The sequence below is a fragment of the Pipistrellus kuhlii genome, unplaced genomic scaffold, assembly GCF_014108245.1.
Source record: "Pipistrellus kuhlii isolate mPipKuh1 unplaced genomic scaffold, mPipKuh1.p scaffold_m20_p_3, whole genome shotgun sequence".
Lineage (NCBI taxonomy): Eukaryota > Metazoa > Chordata > Mammalia > Chiroptera > Vespertilionidae > Pipistrellus > Pipistrellus kuhlii.
In genome coordinates, this window is record NW_023425529.1 from 43,151,414 (window position 1) to 43,170,077 (window position 18,664).

Genomic DNA, 18,664 nt, shown 5'->3' on the forward strand with positions numbered 1-18,664 from the left:
GCTGCCTCAGAGCACCGGGCATACTTTCTTTGAAACCTTTTTTATTTTCTCTAAGTGAAAATCATGATCCCTAAAATAACTAAAAGTTTTTATGATAATATATTAAATATCTAATTTAGCAAGTATGTGTATGTTAACTATCTCTTTTGAATTTTAGCCAAGGTAGCTTTAGTAAAATGTCGAGACTTGCACTGGGCTATGATGGCACATCGGGACCAACGAGATGTGAGCTTGAGTTCCCTCCGGATGTTAATTGTGACCGATGGAGCAAATCCCTGTGAGTACTTCTAGAGCACATGTGTCAAACACAAGGCCCGCGGGCCAAATCCGTCCCGCCAGGCCTTGCAATGTGGCCCGCACCGCGCTGTCATCACTGCACTCCGCTGCGTTTCCATCACAATGACAGTTTATGACTGTTCAGTAAACCATTCGGCCCGCGATTTAGGCTGGATTTTAGATTTTGGCCCCTTCTCTGATTGAGTTCGACACCCCTATTCTAGAGTGTAGGTCGGGTACTATTCATTCCTTAACATTTGATAAAATTTGATATAATTCATATGCCATAAAAGTCACCCATTTAGCCAAAACCGGTTTTGCTCAGTGGATAGAGTGTCAGCCTGTGGACTGAAAGGTCCCAGGTTCGATTCGAGTCAAGGGCATGTACCTTGGTTGTCGGCTCATCCCCAGTAGGGGGTGTGCAAGAGGCAGCTGATCAATGATTCTCTGTCATCGATGTTTCTAACTCTCTATCCCTCTCTCTTTCTCTCTGTAAAAAATCAATAAAATATATATATTTTTAAAAAGTCACCCATTTAAAGTGTGCAGTTTAATAGTTTCAGTGTATTCACAGAGTGTGCAGCCATCACCATGATCTAAGTTTAGACCACATGTGTCAAACACAAGGCCCGCGGGCCAAATCCATCCCGCCAGGCCTTGCAATGTGGCCCGCACCACGCTGTCATCACTGCACTCCGCTGCGTTTCCATCACAATGACAGTTTATGACTGTTCAGTAAACCATTCGGCCCGCGATTTAGGCTGGATTTTAGATTTTGGCCCCTTCTCTGATTGAGTTCGACACCCCTAGTTTAGACCATCATCACCCCCAAAAGATACCTCATACCCATTAGTACTCACTCTTCATTTCTCCTCCACTGTCCCCTACTGCTCAGCCACTTCTACTTCTGTCCCCATAGAGTTACCTATTCTGGACATTTCTTATAAAGGCAATTATACTATATTGCCCTTTGGGACAGGCTTTTTCCACTTAACCATAGTGTTTTCAAGGTTCATCCACATTGTAGTATGTGTTCATACTCTACTTCTTTTTATTGCCATATAATAATTCCATTGTATATACCACATTTTATCTGTTCATTTGATGGATGGGTAAAAATATATTTTTTAAAATATGTGTTTTATTAATTTCAGAGAAGAAAGGAGAGGGAGAGAGAAACATTAAAGATGAGAGAGAATCATTGATCATCTATCTCCTGCACACCCCCTACTAAGGATCGAGCCTGTAACCCCGGGCATATACCCTGACCAGGAATCAAACTGTGACCCCCTAGTTCATGGGTTGATGCTCCACCACTGAGCTACACTAACTAGGCGGTTCCATATGCTTTTAAATTCACTCCCTCTTGCTCACTTATTTATATCCTTTTTCTATCATGTAACTAAAAGGAATGATAAGAAAATAACTGATGTAACCAAGTGACTAAACTCTATGTAAATTCCCCCTAGCTGCAAATCAAGTTTGCAAAAGCTTTTAGAGATCCCCAATGTTACCTGCTTTTCCCACAAACACAACATCCTGAGCTCCCATACAGTAGAACCAGGTAAAATGTTAGATACTATGTTCTTTGTCATACTGGATTTTTGTCAATAGTCACATTAATCATCCTGTATAATAAAACAGACATGGGATTGACCTTAATAAGAAATAAGTCAGAGAACATCACGTAGAAGAGGGTGGAACTAAGCCAGAGTGTTAGTTCTGCACGGGCTAACATAGTTATTCAGGATGCGTTGCTCAGTTCCAGACTGACCACAGTGCCCTCTGCATTTCTGCTATTAATTGGGAGCAGCTTTATTACAAGCTATAGCTTTAAATCATGTCAGTGATCTTTTATGGTCTGGATAAACATTCATTTGTCCTTGATATGTATCAGCCATTTCCCAGGCACAGTAAAATGTTTGGATGGAATTAATGGTGTACAGTAAGAGTTCTCATGAGAAAAAAACATATTGGCTTTCCACTCTTTACCAGTTTTCTACAGTAGTAAAAACCACAGTGTCAGCTTTCCAGTTGATCTGTTCCATCTCCTTTAGGGTCTGTGTCGTCCTGCGATGCCTTCCTGAGTCTGTTCCAGAGTCACGGCCTGAAACCTGAGGCCATCTGTCCGTGCGCTACTTCTGCTGAAGCCATGACTGTCGCAATCCGCAGGTATGGTCCAGGACACCGCTGCTCTTACTGTACATCACTGCTTTGATCAGATGTCCGGAATTACCAGGCAGTGACAAGGGCATTGTCTGATTTTCTGCTTCATAAGTCTAAGAGTGAAAATGACTTTGTAAAGCAGTCTGAAGCATGTCATTTATTCTTTCTATTCTTGCACTAAATATAACTGGTAAACTGAAAATTTATTCTCATCTCATTTTTTTGAATTAGATCTTTTTCTGGGTTGTTTTGCTCTTCAGAATCCTCAGTTAGTAGCTTAGCCTAGAAATAGGCTATTCTTGATTGTGGCTTAAGTGTGCAAAGTACATTTATGGTATACCCAAGACCAGTATAGTCTTAACATCTGATTAAATGTACTTTTTCTACTTGAATGAAAATTGACCATGCTTGTTAAAAGAGAGTGTGTGTGTGTTAGCTAGAGGAAATTTGCTTTCCTACATACTCATATTTTTCTCCATTATTTCATTTGCCAAATTTGATGAGTTTATTTTGTTTTCAGGCCTGGAGTTCCAGGGGCCCCTTTGCCGGGAAGAGCCATTCTCTCAATGAATGGATTGAGCTATGGGGTAATACGGGTCAATACTGAAGATAAAAATTCAGCACTAACAGTCCAGGATGTGGGGCATGTCATGCCTGGTGGTGAGTTCTCAGGAGTATCGTTTGCTTTTTTCACAAAGATTTTTCATTAGAGATAGCAGAAGCTGATGAAATATAGGATCCAAAACCAGGAACTCAAAATTTAGTCACTTAGTTTCTCAAAGCCTTTCTAACAGTTAAGTAATTCCGATTATACTTACCTTCCAGCAGTGTCCTGTGATTTAATTGTGGGTGCTGATTACATTTGTTCACATGGAAAGCAAAGTTTGAATGATATTCAAGTTGGTTTTCACCATAATTGCCAAGCCATTGGGACTGGCAGGAAGAACACACTCTTCCATGAGTGTTTGAGTTTGATCTGCGGGGGTGGGGGTGGGTGTGTGTTGTGTTTAATTTACCTGTTTCTTTGTACTTTGCAGTCATTTTTAATGTCACCTTCTTTAAAAACTTCAGTCTGCATCTGTTACATGTTTTGTTGCTGCTGCTGTTTTGCTGAATTTAAAAAAAGTATTTGTCTCTCATCAGAGTAGATGCTATTCAAAGATGGAAATTTCAAACATACCTATGTATTCGATAGTTTCAGGTCTATTTTTAACATTTTTCTTTGGTTATTCTTCCTTAATGTCACTCACTAAATACAAGACTTCCCTGGGTTCACAACGATGAAGCATAGGTTTTCCAGGATCTCGGCTTCCTGACTGTGTTTTCTGTGCACTAGGGATGATGTGCATCGTGAGACCTGATGGACCTCCCCAGCTCTGCAGAACGGACGAAATCGGAGAGATCTGTGTCAGCTCCAGAACAGGCGGCATGATGTACTTTGGGCTTGCTGGTGTGACCAAAAATACCTTTGAGGTACATGATATTAAAATGTTGCCAGGAAAATGTTTTGAGGGTGTCACTAGGGCAGGTGACTCGGTTCATGGGAAGTAGCATAAGATAGTGGGTTGAAAGTATATGCTCTAGAGCTGGACTGCCCTAGTTAGAATCCCAACCCTGCCACTCACTAGCTGATTTTAGGTGAGTTGCTTAACCTCTTTGTGCCCCAATTTCTTTATATTTAAAATGAGTAATTGTAGTAACTACGTCATAGGACTGTTGTGAGAACTAAGTGAGTTAATGTTTATAAGGTGCTTTGCGCAGCACCTGGCACACAGGAAGCGCTACTGTTAAATTAGTAAGTTAATAAATAAGAGGCCTTACAAAAATTCCTTTGGTGAATATGCCATAGTTTGAACTTTATAAGCCCAAATGTTTAATTTTAACAGTATATAGTGAGAATCCATCTCTGAAGTGTAGTCTCAAGTGAACTGAGCTCCTGAAGACAGATGTAAACCAGAATGCCAGGTCGCTAAGAAAAATGAAGGCCTGTTCTGTCACAGGGCAGATTGCTCCTGTCGTTCAAACTTTCCGTGAGACAAGTATTTATCGAGCACCTTCTGTGTGCCTGGCACCATTCTAGAGGTTTTGGGTACATCAGAGCAACAACCAGAGCTCCTCAGATAGCTCATATGCCAGTGTAACTACCACATTGCTTTCCTGCAGGCAGTTCTGCATGTGAAATCAAATTGTAATGAAAATGTGCCTGGTGAGCCTAGAAATCAGAACAGGCATAGTTAATTGTCTATATCTTAACATTGGGATTAATCTATCTCCAGGTACCTTTTAGAGAACAGAGAACTCCGGTTTATGGGCCACACCCCTTTCATACTAAACAGATCTTATATATTTAAAAAAAAAAAAACAATTTCAGTTCTTCAAGCTTCCTTTTTCTTATAATTTAGACTACTGGTTCTCAATATGGCAGGGCACATCTATCTACCATCCCATTTGAAAATCAGTGCATATAATTAATATAGACAGTGATAGATGTAACTGGTGGGAAAGTGGTATCTATGTAACTGGTGTGGTATTGGAAAAAGTTTAGAATTCCTGAGCTCACCATCATTTGTATTTACACGGCCTAAAATGGTATAATATAAATCATTAAATGTCTGTCAGTTATTACCAACGCCGTCATTGTTACTGCTATATTCTTGCCCAGCCGTCAAAAGTTAAGACCAAGTCACCTTGATCGGAGTAGACATTCATAAACTCTTTAGGTGACTAATTACCTCTGCTGAGTATATATACGTCACTAATTTAAATCTTACCTTATTCCTTTTATTTTAAAAGTGCTTGGACTATATATATTTCTTTTTTTGTTGTTAGTCCTCACCTGAGGATATTTTCCCCCCATGATTTTTAGAGAGAACGGAAGGAAGGATAGAGGGAGGGAGGGGAAAAAGAGAGAGCAAGACATTGATGTGAGAGAGACACATCAATTGGTTACCTCCTGAACATACCTGGGGAACATGGCTGGAGATTGGACTTGCAACTCAGGTATGCCTTGGTGGGAAATTGAACCCATGACCCTTTGATGCATGGGCCAATGTTCTAACCACTGAGAACACTGGCCAGGGCTACATATATTTTTCAATACCTGAATTTTTCTGTTGCATTTGTCTTATATAAACAAGATCCTCAAGCAGTGTTAGGAGTTACTGGTAATATTTGGTTATATTGCCTTTCCTACAAGGACAACTGCCTGATCAAAATTCTTAGATATAATACTAAACTTCTAGGTCCATAGTAATGAAGAAATTTTGAAATCTGCAATATAAATTTAATGATAGTGAAGTAGAATAAAAATCCTAACTAAAAGCCGAAACCGGTTTGGCTCAGTGGCAGAGCGTCGGTCTGCGGACTGTAGGGTCCCAGGTTCGATTCTGGTCAAGGGCATGTACATTGGTTGCAGGCACATCCCCAGTAGGGGGTGTGCAGGAGGCAGCTGGTAGATGTTTCTCTCTCATTGACGTTTCTAGCTCTCTATCTCTCTCCCTTCCTCCTCTCTGTAAAATAACAAAAAAAATATATAATATATATATATATATATATATATATATATATATATATATATATATATTTTAATCCTAACTACAAAAAAATACAGAGAGATAAACAACAATTTGTAAATGTTTGTTATCTCTTAAGGGGGGTAGAATTCCTGTATTCACTATTTACATAATTTTAATATGTGTTACTTGTTGTATGTAACTTAAAAAAACCACCTTGGTTGTGGGCCCATACCCAGTAAGGGGGCAGCTGATTGGTGTATCTCTCTCATCGATGTTTCTAGCTCTCTGTCCCTCTCTCTTCCTTTGTAAAAAATCAATTAAAGAAATATATATATATAAAACAACAACAATACTTAAAGACTTGAAAAACCAAAACAGCTGGGTAGCTCAAGTAGTTCTGTTAGTATATTTTCCCTGTATGCCAGGGTTGCAGGTTCAATCCCCGGTCAGAGTACATACAAGAAGCAACCAATGAATGCATAAGTAAGTGGAACAACAAATCGATGTCTATCTGTGCCCTTCCCTCCCCTCTCTCTGTTTTCCTCCTTCCCTCCCTCCTTCTTTCTCTTCCCCTCTTTCTCTCACAAATCAATTAAAACAAATATCTGTTTTTTGCAAGAGAAAATACCAAACTTATATATGCACAAGTATGAGAACCCTTCATACATGAAAGTCAGAGATCCCACATGCATGAGAGGTTCTTAAATACATTTTTAAATTAAAGTCTCAGATTGTCACTTTCTTTTTTTCTGTGTTTTAGGTAATTCCAGTGAATTCTGCAGGCTCTCCTGTTGGGGATGTGCCATTTATCCGGTCAGGATTGCTGGGGTTTGTAGGGCCCGTAAGTGATGTTTTCATGTTTGTTTTGATGCATCTTATTCAAATATTTGGACTTTGATCCATAGAACAGAACAAATTCTGATTAAGAGTGTTATAGGGTTGCTTAACTTACATTTAAAGCATTTCCTATAAGAATGTAATAAATGCATCAAAGTTCATTGTTTCTGTTACCCAAGGTCATTGACTCCTCCAAATTGAGACATTTTTTTTATTTTCAAAACTCTTTTTACTTACTCTTGCTACCCTTTTTTGATTTGATTAATATGTGTCAATAAGTTATAAGTGTGCTGTTTCCTTTAATAGCAAAGGGAAACAATAATAGCGCACAAAGCATTTTCATACAGATTATCAGCAATACAATTTGTATAATAGTAAATTCTTTGAATGAAAGCAATTTGTTTTCCAGCAAATGGTATTTATAGTCACTGGGTTTATAGAGACAATTAGGACACAAACCTTGTTTTCAAAGAGCTTATAGCTAGTTTCATGAGCCCGCAAGGAAGGCTTTGCATGACAGAATGAGAGTTTCGATTTTGCTTTATAAGTAATAGTTATTCATTATTACAGTTAGGCCCATATACCTCCATCGGTCTCTAATTACCTCATTACTCTCACTTCTCTTCTTGAAGGTTTAAGTTACATAAGAAGAGATATAATTTTATTATAGTTCTTTCCCAGTGTTCATGGAGAATGGTGGGAGCAAGAGAATACCTCTAAGAGATTCGTTCTCTAGAAAGAGAAGTCTGCATCTATTGTTTTGACTTCCTCTCTCAGCACCACGTAGCTCTTAAGGACCTAGCTCCTTGTAATAGTAGCTTATCACTCCACGGTTGACATCCAAGATGGAGCTCCAGCCATCACATCTGCATTCCAGGAAACAGGACAGAGGGCAGGGTGCAGTCCTGTTCTCTTGTAAGGAAGACTCCCTGAAGCTGCTGAGCAACACTTCCACTTATATCCCATTGTTCTGAACTAGTAAGGTGGCCCACCTCACTGCAAGAGAGGATGAAGTGCCATCCTTGTTTTGGTCAGCCATGCCCAGCTAAAAATTCTGTTCGTGTGAAAGAAATGAAGACACGGATGTGGGAGACCAGTGCCTGTCTCCTTTTCTTTATTTCCACCGTAGCAAATGGTTGTCTTCTGTTTTCTGAGACGGACCAGTAGCTTGATACTGGAGGTTATGTCATACTTACATAGCCCGGTCAGTGTATGGCACTGCATTGTGCCCACTCAGCCAGTAAGTGACGTTCACATGGAGATGACGCTAGAGAGTGAATATATAAAGATGGTACAAGGAATTTATGAATTCTGCAGTGAATGGAAAAAGTTAATTTATTGCAAGTGGATCTGGGGTAATTATTGATAATAAATAATAAGTAAAATTATTTATGCAATGGTGCTTTTAGGGCTTTGGCAGCATACTTTCCTGCAGCTCTGTTATCTTACCGGAGAGGAAAGACTCCTACAGTCGTCCTTTGACTGTATTAGCCTGTTTGTGATCTTGTCAGATGGAAAAAGCTAGAAATAGTCATTCTAACATCAAAACTATTTTTATCTCTTCCTAATTCCAGTATTAATTGACAACATTTTTCTCCTCTGCATCCATCCCATGAATAGTTACGGAAAATAAATTAATACATAATCACAGCTGGAAAAATAAACTATGCTTGTATGCCATTCTAGTTGCTTTCTTATAAAATTCCTCCCTAAGAATAAATATGAATAGATTCCCTTCTTATACACTATAAGACTCCTTTAATTGTAAGATACCACAGGTTTTCCCCCACTGATTTTCAAGATGCTGTGATGTGAAATATTTTCTCAGAATCCATAAAGTTTAATATTGTTCCTTATATTTTTATGAGATTTATTTCAAGGCAGAAGTAAAATGTTTGTTTTACTATTTAAATTACGGAAATCAAGGAAAATCTTTATCTTTCAGGGCAGCTTGGTGTTTGTGGTTGGAAAAATGGACGGATTACTCATGGTTAGTGGTCGCAGACATAATGCTGATGACATTGTTGCTACAGGATTGGCTGTGGAATCAATAAAGACTGTTTATAGAGGAAGGTGAGTAGTGCAGAGTTCAAATGTTAACATTTTCTGTAGAATCTAAATATATCAGGTGATTTGATTGTATTCTGTAGATTCTCTTTCAAATGATTGGGTTATTTTGGGTTAAACCTAGCAGAAACCAAACTTTGAATATTTGTCTTAAAATGTGTTTTTTTGGCTGTAATTGAGAGAAATAAGACTTAATGATATCCTTGAGTTTCAGTTTTTAATTATCACTGTTGATACTGAGGAGATTCTAAAATGTTGAACTTCCTATATTCCTTCAATACAGAAATAGTCCTTCCTATTCAGTCTAATTGAGAAAGATGCTACTTCGTAGGAGTTTTAAATCTAAGAATTGTTTCTCTTGCTCATTCTAATTTATTATATCACTTTAACACAGAGATTTGCATAGCACATAAGTACTGATTTCAAATTCCATGGGTGAAGTCAATTAGATATCTTTTTTTCTTTTTTTTTTCTTTTTTTTAAAATATATTTTATTGATATTTCATGGAGAGTAGGAAGGCAGAGAGATAGAGAGCTAGAAACGCCAATGAGAGAGAAACGTCGACCAGCTGCCTCTTGCACACCCCCTACCAGGGATGTGCCCGCAACTAATGTACATGCCCTTGACAGGAATCGAACCTGGGACCTTTCAGTCCGCATACTGATGCTCTACCACTGAGCCAAACCGACTTCGGCAGATATCTTTTTTTTCTTTGCTTATTAATTGAAGAAAAGATTTTTGATACATATTTGAATAATGGATGTCCTGTTTGGTAGTTTACAATCATGGATATATGTTTTGAAACAATCTTGGAATCCCTTTAGTATTTGAAGAAGGAAAATGAATTAAACCAATAGAGAACCAATTCTTGAAATGTGTAGTTTTCATTGTGTAGCTTCCTATGAGATGTAAACTCCATGGGACACTAGATCTGACTTTAGTCACAGCTATACCCATAGCACTCAGCAGAGCACCTGGCACACAGTGGGTGTTCAATAAATATGTGAGGATGAAAGGAAGGAAGGGAGACAGTCAAGTGTGTGGGTATATTTGGTTCTCCAATGACTTTGAATTATTTCATGCATTCATTCTACAACTATTTATTGGGTGCCCACTGTATGCCACTGTTCTTGATGATCACAGTGTGATTATTGAACAAAACAGGCCTTGTGAAGCCACATTCTCATTGGGGGAAACAGATGGAAACTACATAGGGAAATATGTAGATAGATAACGTATGAGATGATGCAGAAAAAACATAGGGGGGACTATGCATGCCAGTTTCTCTAAGGTCGTCTGGGAATGCCTTGCTAGTAAGGGGACGTTTGAGCGGAGACCTCTCTTAGAACACCCCTCCCCCTGGCCTACCAGGTCCTCTGTGACTGCCCTGGCCCGGCTCTGACCTCTCCCCACCGCTCTCTGCTTCACCACTCTGCTTCAGGCACACTGGCCTTCTTGCTGTTCTTCAAACCTGCCAAGCTCGTTCCTACCTCAGAACCTTTTCGCTTTCCGTTCCTTCTGCCAGGAAACCTCTTCCTCCAGATCTCCGCCTGGCTCGCATCCTCACTTCATTCAGGTCTCTGCTCCAGTGTCCGCACCTCAGGAAAGCACTCCCCACCCACCTGCCTTCCTAGTACACCACTACCCCCCCCCCCTTCACCCTGCCTTAGTTTTCTCCTAGTGTGTATTACATGACATTATTTTATATTTGTTTGTTCTGTCTCTGATATGCACACTCCATGAAGATAGGGCCTTTATCTTATTTATCACTGTGTCCCAACATTCACGACAGTGGTGCTTAATACATGTTTTTGAGTCCTCGTTTTGATAGTAATGATTGTACATGTTCTTTTCTAAACTACTCATTCTTGGCTAGTGTGGTGGGGATGTCCCTTCTCTGTATTCCAACTGAGCAACGTAAACCAAATTGGTTGTGAAGGGAGTCCTGATGTGTGTGATCTGTCTCTCTTAGAATTGCTGTGTTTTCTGTGTCTGTGTTTTATGATGAGCGCATTGTCGTGGTTGCGGAACAAAGACCCGATGCTTCCGAGGAAGACAGTTTCCAGTGGATGAGCCGCGTGTTGCAGGTGAGCTTTGTTGTCAAAGGCGGCGGTACCCAGTGCTTAACATTTCCTTTGGTGGACTAGTTATATTACCTAATTTTTTTCTTGCCAGTCACTACTTATATATACTATTTTAAGTGCTATTAACAAAACTATATAGTTAATACCTTTTCTTTTTGTAGACCATATAGTATTTTTCTGCTCAGGTTGCCAAAAAGAATTGAACTAACTTGCCTCAGCAAATTCTTTCACTTTTTTTGTTCCAGAGTGTTTACAACCCATAAAAATTTTAACTGTCCATCTGTGGAACACATCTTCGACAGTCATCAATCCACTTGTCAACAGCTACAGTCTTATTACATGTTAAAAGTGGTGCATAGAGTGCAAGGGGTCCAAGAAAATATAGGTGTTGTTCTTACTTTGCAGGGGCTTTATTGTGAAGTTAGAGAGCTGGGTGACATAAGCCACTAGGGAAAGGAAAGGTGTGGGTTCAGTATAAGGGATATGTTTCCAGAGGAGGCAGGCTAGAGTGATGAAAGGAGCTTCTTGTCTTTATTTGAATCACAGCTTCACTCCCCACCACACACATGCCTTTATGCAAGTTACTTAACCTCAGGGAGCCTATTTCCTAATCTATACAGTGGGAATAAAGTTATTTTTGTTACAGAGCTATCAGGAGGATTAATTGATAGTAATTAGGAATTAATTGAAGCATTTAGTACCTGCATTCAGTAAATGATGACTAAATAACATCCCCTTTTACTCTCTGTCCCCTCACTTGATTTTATTTTTCTACTTATCACCATACTAGAAGCCCAGTGCACGAATTCGTGCACCAGTGGGGTCCCTCAGCCTGGCCTGTGGGATCGGGCCGTAACCGGCTCTCCGGCATCCCCCAAGGGTCCCAGATTGCAAGAGGTCACAGGACAGGCTGAGGGACCCCACCGGTGCACAACCGGTCAGCCAGCCGGGGAGGGGCTGCAGGAGGGCTCCAGGGCATGTCCAGCCCATTTTACTCAGTCCTGATCAGCCAGACCCCAGCAGCAAGCTCCCCTACCAGTCAGAGCGTCTGCCCCCTGCTGGTCAGTGCACATCATAGTAAGCAGTTGAGCAGTCTTAGCATATCATTAACGTATTATACTTTGATTGGTTGAACAGCCGCCTGGACACAATTATCCTATATTTTTATAGAGGATAATAAAAGCCTAATATGCTAAGTGTCCATTGGGAGTGTTCCCAATATCCATAACTACCATATTTTCCGGCGTATAAGACGACCTTTGAAACGAAAAAAAGTCAACCGAAAATCGGGGGCAAAAGACCAAAATTGCACAAAAATTACCTGCAGATCTTGACGGCAAAGTAAGTCTTTTCTTTGAAGTGGGGAGTAGTCTTATACAGCGAATATAGGTCTACACCTGTGTTTTAACTGTAAAATTAGAGGGTCGTCTTATACGCCGGAAAATACGGGTATTCTGCTTGGGCTATTTGGAATTATTAATTGCCAGTTTAGTGGTAACGTTGTAGAAATGATGCAATCATGGGATGAATGATAAGGCTAGATGACTTTTAAGATTTTTTCCTATCCGCGGGGTCCGTGACTGGCATAGCATAAGCTATTTGTAGTGGGAAATCAGAGAAAAGAAAGAGAATCTGCTGAAGATAAACGAGACAGAAGAGACTGTGACGAGGTGGGCCTGGGCTGATCTCTGAAAGGTGGCTAAAATCCAGACTTGCAAAGAGAGTATTTTTATACTGTTCATATTTTCAAACAAATAAACTGCTTATTTAATTCTCAATGAACTTTGGGGCATAATGGTTGAATCTTGTAGTGAATTATGTTTTTTCCTGTCACAGGAAACTGAAATTCCCCAAGATATTTGTTACTTTTTTGGAAAGCAACTATAGTTTTTAAATGCTATGCTAATTCAAATTCTTATAAAAGTCACTTGGTGTCTGATTTGCACATGAAATAAAAGGGCATTATTTTTGCAGTCTCGGTAGCTTCTCTTGGAGCACTTGGATTTGTAGAAGAATAGTAAGGATACCATATGTTTGGGTAGGTAGAGCCAGTGATGGTGAATTCCAAGTCTGTCCTACCTAATAAAGAGGGAATATGCTAATTGACCCTCACACCATTGCAAAGATGGTAGCCCACAGCCAATAAAGAGGGAATATGATAATTGACTGCCACACCTCAAAGATGGCAGTGCCCAATCCCCTCAGCTCTGTGTGCCTGCCTCCAGAGTCCCCAGGTCCCCTCAGCCTCCCAGCTACCCAGGGCTGGCTCGAGGCCCAGGCAAGCCTTGGATGTCAGCTGCCCTGGGTTGCCCGAGGCTCAGTTAACCAGGGCTGGCTGAGGCTTGCGCTGCCGACAGTGACATCAGCAGAGTGTGATGGAGGTGTCGCCTTCCCCTGATTACCAGGTGGCCTCCCACCCCTGAGGGCTCCTGGACTGTGAGGGGGGCAGGCCAGGCTGAGGAACCCCCCCTCCAGTGCTTGAATTTTCATGCACCAGGCCTCTAGTGTGTAATAAAGTAAATACCTAAGGAAGGTGGTCAGTAGAGACCTTACCAAATGGTGTATTCAGTATGAAATCAAGGCTACATGCAATAATACATTTGTTCACACTCTAACTCTGAGATACCAGAGACTTAGGAACTCTGCCAGACTTTCCACCTTCCACTTTCTGCTATTGATAAGGAGGAAAGTTAGAGGAGTATTGATTTTTAAATTTATTCTTTTGCCCCTTTAAGTTGTTTAAAACACATTAGTAGGTGTTTCACATTATAAGTCAACATATTGAGGCTTCCAAGTCAGTGTTCACCAATTTAGATAGTGTCTTACCCTTCTTTTGACTTCTGCCATCACTGTATGGATTAGATAACTTCAGACATATGGGATCTTAATAACCTACCAGATTCCAGAGCTAGAATAGAATGTATAAAGAAAGAAAACTCTAGAATAGAATAATGAATTGTGTTAGGAAGATGTTAAATGTAGTAAAATTAATCTCACGGAATATTTCTCTTTTTCTAGGCAATCGATAGCATTCATCAAGTGGGGGTTTATTGTCTTGCTCTGGTGCCTGCCAATACATTGCCAAAAACTCCACTAGGAGGAATTCATCTCTCTCAAACAAAACAGCTCTTCCTGGAAGGATCTCTACATCCGTGCAATATCCTCATGTGCCCACATACATGCGTGACCAATTTGCCAAAACCCCGGCAAAAGCAACCAGGTAATGCACTGGCTTTAAAGATGTAATGTTAAGATTGTAAATTCAAGAAACTGAGTTTTTCCCCACATGATTCTTTCTCTAAAATTTGACTTTACAAAAGTTAATAATGATAATAATTATCATCAGACTGAAAGCAGGGAGGCCTGAGACCCTACAGAACGGGCTTCTCCTGTTCTCTGTCGACTCCCTCTCCTAAGTAATTCTAAGTAGTGTTCCTCCTTTCCCCGGGATATGAGGTACGGAGTCAAAGATGCTCAGAATCCCATTTGGGAAGCAGAATAAAGTCCTACAGCCAAAACTGGTTTGGCTCGGTGGATAGAGCATCGGCCTTTGGACTGAAAGGTCCCAGGTTCGAATTCTGGTCAAGGGCATGTACCTTGGTTGTGGGCACATCCCCAGTAGGGGGCATGCAGGAGGCAGCTGATTGATGTTTCTCTCTCATCAGTGTTTTTCACTCTCTCTCCCTCTCCCTTTTTCTCTGTAAAAAATTAATAAAATATTTTTTTAAAAAGAGAGAATTGTGCCCAAAGTCAGATAGTTAGTGGTAGAGGTGAGAGTCACACTAAATGACTCTAAAATCCATGCTCTGAATTGCTAAATTACACTGCCGTTCTTTTTCTTTTTCTATTTTTTTTTTTCTTTCTTTTTTTTCTGGTAACGTTTATTTTTATTTTTTTCATTTTTTTATTAAGGTATTATATGTGTACATATCTTACCATTGCTCCCCTACACACACACACTCCCATACATGCCCTCCCTCCCCAGAATTTTTCGTTCATGGTTATGCTTATATGCATGCATACAAGTCCTTTGGTTGATCTCTTATCTCCCCCATATCTCCCTACCTTCCCCACTGTAATTTGACAGTCTGTTTGTTGCTTTAGTATCTCTGTATCTATCTTTTTTTTAATATATTTTTTATTGATTTTATACAGAGAGGAAGGGAGAGAGATAGAGTTAGAAACATCGATGAGAGAGTGTCATCGATCAGCTGCCTCTTGCACACCCCCTACTGGGGATATGCCCGCAACCAAGGTACATGCCCTTGACCGGAATCGAACCTGGGACCCTTCAGTCCCCAAGCCAACGCTCTATCCATTGAGCCAAACCGGTCCCGGCTGTATCTATCTTTTTGTTCATCAGTTTATAATGTTCTTCATTTTCCATAAATGAGTGAGATCATGTTGTGTTTTTCTTTCATTGACTGGCTTATTTCACTCAGCATAATGTTCTCCAATTCCATCCAGGTTGCTGCAAATGATAAGAATTCCTTCTTTTTTATGGCAGCATAGTATTCCATTGTGTAGATGTACCATAGTTTTTTATCCAATCATCTGCTGACGGGCACCTAGGCTGTTTCCAAATCCTAGCTATTGTAAATTATGCTGCTATGAACATAGGAGTGCATCTGTCCTTTCTGATTGGTGTTTCTGGTTTCTTAGGATATATTCCTAGGAGTGGGATTACTGGGTCAAATGGGAATTCCATTTTCAGTTTTTTGAGGAAGCTCCATACTGTTCTCCACAGTGGCTGCACCAGTCTGCATTCCCACCAGCAGTGCACAAGGGTTCCTTTTTCTCTGCAACCTCGCCTAAACTCCAGTTCTGGGCAAGACTAGGGACCCAAACTCATAAGGGGAGAAACTGGACTGTCTGGCAGCGGGTGGAACTCGAGGGCAGCTTTCTCTCACAGGTGCTCACAGCGAATACCACAGGACGCTGAGACCTGAGGGCCTCTTATGGCAGGGTTGATGGGAAGCCATTGCTGTTTGCTCCACTCTGAGACCCCGCCCCATCTAAGATGTGTGCAGAGGCTTTTGCATATGAATGTCCTGGTCCTTTGAAATATAAACTTACCCATCAAACTGCAGCTGAGTCAGAAAGACCCAGAACATCCAAAAGAAGGCCCAAAGCCCCACAGCAGCTTGCATTGCTTCACAGCTGGGCCTCAGCTGAGCACCTCCAAACCCCAAACAAAGAAGAGGAATCTGCAGATCTCTCCATAGCTCCTGCTGGGTGGCCTCAGGCAGAGGCTAAATTAGCACCTCCTTGGAGATCCAAGAGCCAGTGTACCCAGTGGTCAGAGTGGGACCAGACAGATTACAACTCCTCAGACCCATAAGGGACACACTCAGGGGGCAGACTCAGCATCAAAGCCTCACTGAAGCAAGTCTTGCCCCATAAGGGTGTCTCCAGCACAGAAGTTCTCTCATCATAATCACAACTGATCCTCACAGCCAATTGACCTGGTGGTCAATTCCTCCCAGTTAACCAACAACAATCAAGGCTTAACTACAACAAGACTGTGCACACAGCCCACAAAGGGGTGCACCAAGAGTGTCCACCTCAGGTAACTGGGGAGACTGAGCCACTGTACCCTATAGAACACCTAGCACACAAAGCCACTCTATCAACTTAGGGAAGCAGCCAAAATACAGAGACAAAGAAACAGGTCACAAATGGAAGAAATGGAGGAAAGCAAACTATTGAATATAGAGTTCAAAACCACAGTTACAAGATTTTTCAATAATTTTTTAGAAAAGGCCGATAAATTTAGTGAGGCCCTCGATATGAAAAAGGACCAACTAGAAATTAAGCATGTACTAACTGAAATTAAAAATAATATACAGAGATCCAACATCAGACTAGAGGATTTCAAGAATCAAGTCAAAGGTTTGAAATACAAAGAAGCAAAAACAAACAAACAAAAAAAACACACAACACACTCAATTGGAAAAGAAAAAAGAATCCAAAAATATGAAGATAGTGTAAGAAGCCTCTGGGACAACTTCAAGCTTATGGAGGTGCCAGAAGGAGAGAGAGAGCAAGATACTGAAAACCTATTTGAAGAAATAATGACAGAAAACTTCCCCAGCTGGTGAAAGACAGACTTACAAGTCCAGGAAGCGCACAGAACTCCAAACAAAAGAAATCCAAAGAGGACCACACCAAGACACATCCTAATTAAAATGCCAAGGGCAATGCTGAAACCAGTTTGGCTCTGTGAATAGAGCATCAGCCTTTGGGCTATAAAAACCAGGTTTGATTCCAGTCAAGGAAGAGGAACAACTGTAATAATCTGAACAATAAAGATTAAAACAAAAAAACTTGCAACCCGGGCATGTGCCCTGACTGGTGACCTCTTGGTTCATGGGTTGACACTTAACCATTAAGCCACACCTGCCAGGCTCCCTTTTTATTTTGAAGTGTCAAACTTATGGAAAAGTTGAAAGAATAGTATAATGGTCACCTGATTACCATTTTCTAGATTAACCAATTGTTACCATTTTTTAGTGAATTCTTTGAAAGTAGATCACAGAAATCATGGCCCTTCACCCCTAAATATTTCAGCAATATGTTTCCAAAGAACAAAAACATTCTCCCAAAATTTTTCTAATCAATCATTATCCTGTTAAGAAATTTAACCTTAATATAATGCTTTCATCTAATAGTACACAGTCCATATTCAGATTTCTCCACTTGTTTGTAATAGCTGATTTCTTTAAGATCCAGTATTCTATGAAGGTCACTAATTGCATTTGAGTGACCTTTAATTTGCAAGTTCCCAGCCATATTTTGTCTTTAAGATGTGGATGTTTTTGAGGAGTCCAGGCAGCTGTCTTACAGAATGTCCTATAATCTAGTTGTCGTTCACTTTCAATAAAGCACTTCTGATATTCCTGATGAACTAACTCACAGTTCTTGTAAAAGCAGATTTCTTTCCAGACCAGATATTCATTATTGATAAACTCACTTTTAGGGTTGTGTTGTGATTGGAGCATTTGCAACCGTCACCTCCAAGTAAAAACTTCCCTATATCTGTTGCGGGGTCGAACCGTGGATTCAAAATAAGACCACTGGAGACTGATGATTGATTAAAAAAAAAAAAAAGGAGGCAAGGATTTATTGAACTGGCCAGGACGGCCGCAAGAGCACCACACACAGGTGGCCACACTCATGACCCGCACCGCTGCAGGTGTAGGCAGTCCTTTTAAAGGTCTAAACCATAAGAATTTTCCTTTGTTCTGAATTCTAAATTCTAAATGCTGGGAACAGGCTGCAGGGTCATTCCCAGCCACATCCTGCTGGACATTGGAATGTGGCCCTGTCTTGCGATAGCAGATAGTACAGAAGCAGAGCTGAGAGGTTAATCTCTAAAGTTTATCTGCAGTTTCAACTCCTGGAGCAACTGAGTCAGTGGGAATCAGTCTCCTATAGTTCTGGTCCACAGGCCCAGGAAGATTGCCTTAGCTTCCAGGTCTCATTCTGGAAGCTGAGGCAACTACCCTGTTGTTTAAGCAAGTAAGCGAGTGCTAAAGCCAGAATAGCAGGGTTAAAATTCAAACAACAGTTTTTTACCTAAGTATGGTTGCCACCATACTTCAATACCCACCTGTTCTCCTCCATCCCCCCAACTCCCCAATTCCTGTGGTCCTATTTTGTTTTGTATTTACTTGTGTGTGTGCTTTCCCCACTAGAATTCAAGCTCTTGTCTTGTT

The 18,664-nt window shown here is 40.6% G+C and overlaps 1 protein-coding gene across 11 annotated transcripts in view; it reads left to right on the top strand.

Moving 5' to 3' along the window:
- Positions 1–18,664, top strand: part of DIP2B (disco interacting protein 2 homolog B) — a 226,795-nt gene that overhangs the window by 177,486 nt on the left and 30,645 nt on the right. For all 11 annotated transcript variants that reach the window (XR_004991050.2, XR_004991051.2, XR_004991052.2 and 8 more), the window contains 8 exons: positions 158–277; positions 2,334–2,448; positions 2,963–3,102; positions 3,779–3,915; positions 6,718–6,798; positions 8,740–8,867; positions 10,835–10,949; positions 13,965–14,166. Coding sequence is in view for 7 of the 11 variants with exons in the window: in XM_036456024.2 (XP_036311917.1) it covers positions 158–277; positions 2,334–2,448; positions 2,963–3,102; positions 3,779–3,915; positions 6,718–6,798; positions 8,740–8,867; positions 10,835–10,949; positions 13,965–14,166 (1,038 nt within the window). In the remaining 4 variants the exon portion in view is untranslated. The remainder of the gene's footprint in view (positions 1–157; positions 278–2,333; positions 2,449–2,962; positions 3,103–3,778; positions 3,916–6,717; positions 6,799–8,739; positions 8,868–10,834; positions 10,950–13,964; positions 14,167–18,664) is intronic.